The sequence below is a fragment of the Mesitornis unicolor genome, unplaced genomic scaffold (genome assembly GCF_000695765.1).
Source record: "Mesitornis unicolor isolate BGI_N332 unplaced genomic scaffold, ASM69576v1 scaffold5828, whole genome shotgun sequence".
NCBI lineage: Eukaryota > Metazoa > Chordata > Aves > Mesitornithiformes > Mesitornithidae > Mesitornis > Mesitornis unicolor.
Window position 1 is genome coordinate 6,752 of NW_010203794.1, and position 5,098 is coordinate 11,849.

The following is a 5,098-nucleotide window of genomic DNA, read 5'->3' on the forward strand; positions in this document are numbered from 1 at the left end:
CGTGTTAGCTAGCTATTTATTCACCATTTTCTCATTGGAATATCACCCAGCAGGCAACATGCTTTCTGTTTTAACAGGTCCATTCTCTTCTGCGGCCCCTTCTGTTTCATCAAGATTCTCCTCTTCGTACTTTCTAAAAGGTGCTTATAGATTTTCACAAGTTTTGATTCTCTGTTCTATTGCAAAATGTATGCGCTTTCATGTGTTAAAGTGTTCTTGTTGTGTTCCTTTTATGGTCTTTCCTCATACATGGAAGATGGACAGTGTTACAGTCAAGGTAGTAACCAATCATTTCAGAAGATGTGCTTTCAAATACCCGTCCTGTTCTTGAAGGCGTGGCATCCCTAAAGTCTTAGTCTCAATTTCTCTTTTGTAACTCCCATCTGGTAACATTTTGCTGCTTCAGTGCAGTATTTACAACAACTGCAACACCAATCGCTTGGAACAGTTGCAGTGGTATTTACTGATACAGCAGGCAACATACCTGTACCTTGTACCATGACTACAGTACACCAGTCCCTCTACATACCACAGTTTAACAGTAGCGACCAAATAGGCAAAGATCTGTACTAAGTTCAGCTAATTATTATTTTGTACGTACACCATTAGAGGATTATTAAGTAAGTTTACCATAAGAAAACAAACAGGATTAAATGCATTATTTGTCCCAGCTTTACTGCAATTAGAAAATTCTGCCCTTTGTCCTCTAGCATCTTTCTCTAGACGCAAATATAAGATCTCTATTACCTACATATAAAATACCTTATCAGAAAGCATAGTCCCCAGTTTGCTGGCACTCAAGAGATAACACTACTAAGAAAGCAGTGCTCTCTGGAAAGCCCTAGAACATTGATCTCCCCATTAGTCAAGAATAATGACACTGTTTCCATGAACAAATTGCATTATTGCCAGCTTGCCCACAACCTGTATTGAGGACTACTGCCTTAACATGGTCATTAACCTGTTTACTTCATGAAACACCTAAAAATAAAAAAAATTTACCTTGGAATTTACCTTGGTTTTACATGTTTTTAGGGATGCAGCCTATGCCAACTGCCCCATGAGGTGAGGGAGTTTATACACATTCTGAGTAAAACAAACAGCATCACTTAAGTTATTTGATATTTTGAGTAAAAAAGGCCTCCACATTTATAGTGTAAGGACAAGACCTCAAAGGTTCTCATTTAGGGCTCTGAATCAAATTTTAATAGAGCAGAGAATCTAAGAATCTAGTGTAGTAGTTACGGCTGTGCATAGGAAAGTAACTTACTCTTAGGAGAGGTCGTGAATCAAATAATGAACCTTTTTCATGAGGAAAAGTGACTAACACTCTTATTCCCCCAACATTTTCTTCTTAGAGCATACCATGACATATCCCGCCTCTCCCCTTTCCAGGGGTCACAAAAATCTAGTCGGTTATGTTTGCTTGTGTCATTGTGGAAAAAGTAACTAGACTGATCTCCATACTACCCTCATAATACAGCAATAGAGGAGTTAATCTCAACTCATAGGTAAAGTGAAATTAGTACCACTTTATGCTAGCACATTGGATGGTAGAAACAGCTAGGGGTCAAAGTGTGGAACACCTTGTTCAGCTGTTCCTGCTGTGGAGTCAACAATTTCACACTGATAGAGGTGTAGCTCATTCACCCCATTGGGTTTGCTAGTTCACACGCACAACCTACCTAAAGCAGGTACTGTTATTTACATGTCTTTGCAGGAAGTACAATGGTACTAGAAGTCTAAATTACCTTTGAGAGACTGCATTAGTTTTATTAACTGTGACATACAGCCATTAGTACTGCTATAGGCATTTGTTCTTTCTTACCCTCAGTAGCCCATACATAAGGAAAAAAACCAACAACCCAAACAGACAAAAACAAAAACCAAAAAAATACACCCAAACAAACAAAAAAACCCACTTTACTGTAAACCCAGAACTCTGTATTTAAAGTAACTCTCTGGTTATCTGGAGCCTGATACCTATGGCTCGCTATGCATTGAACAGCTGTGTTAGGTCTTGTCATCCTTTCAATATGAACAAACATAGATGAAATACTGCTCCATGGCAATAAGCAGAATTCCCACTTACAAGTTTGAGACTGAGAAAATGCTCTGACTCTCAAAAATCAAGCTGACAAGGATCCTTTCATTTTTAAACTCTGTCATGCAGTTACACTTTTGGAGCTAGACATGCCAAATCTGATCAATCTTCTGCCACTACAATCACTTGAACAACACCTCTCTGCCTTTGAGAAACCTTAATCTGATACTTTTATCTAAAAAGTGATTCTTGCTACACTGAACATGAAATGTAATAATTTCTAATGTAATTTAGACTGTACCATCTAATGGTCCCTTGGATTAACTGTGCCCTATGTATCAGTCTGAAGGATGGAAAAAAATCAAACATATTACAGACAGTGTATGGCAATAGTTCTGTACATAAAGGGGCTGATCTTAACTACCAGTGAACACTATGCAGAGGTTCAATTCTAGCTGATAACCCTCAAATTAAGATTATTGTAACAAGATCTCAACAAAAGATTATTTATATACTGAAAAAAACCATTGAGGCAGTCTAGCTTTCAACATTTAAGAAAAGACTACAAAGAACTGAAGTGCTTCAGAATCTATAACCAATAAAGCTTTTAGTCCAATTATAACTGGCATGTAATGGTGAGCAAACTGAGCTCTTCTGAATACGTTTAAACATAATCCAAATTAAATTATTTTCTGCCCCTCACCAATAATTTTAAAACAGTTGAAAACACAGTGGCTGTCAAACTGCTTGTACATAAAATTCATTCTTGCTGTAGGTAAAATTCCCCCTTAAATAAAGTTTGTAAGTTTTCAAAGTTACTGTAAGCCATTGCAAGTTTCAATCACTGTTACCTTGGTATGTTGTGTATTATACAAGTGCTTGTTTTTCAGGAGCATGGTACAGCATGATATGATTCATGCTGAGGAGCCAACAGGTAGCAGCAGCAAATAGCTAAGCACATGCCTTTGCAGTATCATATCATGTTTGCGGGTCAACATAACAGGCCACTCAAAACAAAAATCACACATTACACAAAGAACATCATATAAGACTTTGCAAAGCAAAGGTTTTCATCCCCACCCAGTCAAAATACCTGCCATATCGCTGTCCAAGTGTACCACTGCTCAACAAGCCCTTAATGCCTTGCTGACCTGTTTCAAGATGCTGAGGGGTTATTCTCGCTCTGATAGTAACAAAACAAAAAGACATTTACGATTAATTCCTCCATTTGTTTCCCAGTATATAATAAAAAACCCCCCACATTTTAGATGCACTCCTGAGCCCTGTGAATATATAGATGTGTAGTACATGCAAAATGTATTTTAATTTGACAGCTTTAACACCACTTTCAGACTCTCAGGAGGACCAATTGAAAGCAGAACAAGTACAGTATATTTGTTACATGCCATGAGAACTGCAGGGAAAGATTTCTTTGTTTAGAAACAGCCTAAGCAGATACACTCAATTATCCAAAAGCATTAACTATGCTTCATTCAAAATATAAGAAATTGCAGTCAGGTGCACTCCAATTTCAAACCTGGCTGAAAATTTCTTCAGTGATTTGAACAAGCTGAAACATTTTTCAACTGCTGATGCTTCAGTACTGACAAAGCAGTATGCTACTTCTGGAAATTAATGATGAAACCAAAGGAATCATAGAACAGCCTCAGAAGCTTCAAGTATCAGTTGGTTTTGGTGGTTTGAGGTTTTGTTTTTTAGTTATTTTCTCTTGAAGGCATATGAAAATCCTCCAAATCCTTGCAGTGATTATTAGCTTCTAAATTCCCAAATCTTTCATAACAGCACCTTATTATCACTGAGTTTGAGTCGAGTGACCCAGTAACACACCACATAGGGTACAAGTTTATCAGATATCAATCCATAATTCAAACATACCACCTAGTCACTGACTTCTGTATCATATTACCTATCATTTGTTGTTTACACCCAGCATAATTAACTCTATTTGTGCGTCAGCTTTCCACACCGACCTTCCCAATTTGTGTAACTTCTGTCTCAATTACAGCAGATCTCCAGTCCCTTCATGTCTGGCAGTATGTGCTCCAGACTTGGAAGTTTCTTTTTACCCAAGAATACTTTTGCAGGCCTTTCAGAGCCACAGAACTGTGAACAATGGCTAAGGCTAGGAATCCTTCTTAAACTATTCCCTTCCAGAATAGCACTTAGAGCCATTATTAAACTTACTACTTTTGAGATAATTTTCCACTTAAATTGGAGAAGAAACTTCTTCTCAGTGAGGGTGACAGAGCACTGGCCCAGGCTGCCCAGAGAGGTTGTGGAGTCTCCTTCTCTGGAGACATTCAAAACCCGCCTGGACGCCTTCCTGTGCAACCTCATCTGGGTGTTCCTGCTCCAGCAGGGGGATTGGACTAGATGAGCTTTGGAGGTCCCTTCCAATCCCTAACGTTCTGTGATTCTGTGAAATTTTAACTCTCCATGCTAGGGCACAATGAAACTCAGTCCATAGTGTCAATATTCCATTTCTCTTGCAGGTGAGTTCTTTTGAGTAACACATGCCTCTTTTTAAGTTCAGCACAGAGATAATGGTCCTTTTCAAGGTGGAGTCCTTTTCAAATGAAGTGTCAATTAAAGGATTATTTTTAATGAATTGCTTCAGTGCATACCATCAGGAATTTGTGTGTGTAAATATATGTATTTTCAGGAATCCCATATTTCACTGAAGTAAAACACATAAAAGGTGACTTTTCTGGATAAGACCATTTATTTTAACAAATAGATGAGTCATTATGATGAACTGGAAGCTGCAGCAGCTGTTCTCTTGGGCTTTGGCATGGTTCCCTCACGGAATCCATTCCTACAAGTAAAAATATGGTTAACACTTTTTGAAAGTGTGATTTCTGCTTCAGTTTATTTTCTAACAAGTAATGTTTTAGATCAAGTTCACCAGCTTTTTTCAGCTTCTCTCAGAAATGCACTGAAATCACTATGGAGTTCATATGTTCAGACATTTTTAATAAGAAACATCATTGATAAGTTGTTTAGAATAAGCAGTATGGTTTTCTCTCTCCTGCT

General features: G+C 37.9%; 1 protein-coding gene across 1 annotated transcript in view; it reads right to left on the reverse strand.

Moving 5' to 3' along the window:
• Nucleotides 1–4,640: 4,640 nt before the first annotated feature.
• The window catches only part of LOC104545661 (60S ribosomal protein L37-like), a 2,924-nt gene continuing 2,466 nt past the window's right edge, over nucleotides 4,641–5,098 (reverse strand). The window contains exon 4 of the mRNA XM_010190848.1: nucleotides 4,641–4,880. Coding sequence (XP_010189150.1) covers nucleotides 4,811–4,880 — 70 coding nt within the window. The 3' untranslated portion in view covers nucleotides 4,641–4,810. The remainder of the gene's footprint in view (nucleotides 4,881–5,098) is intronic.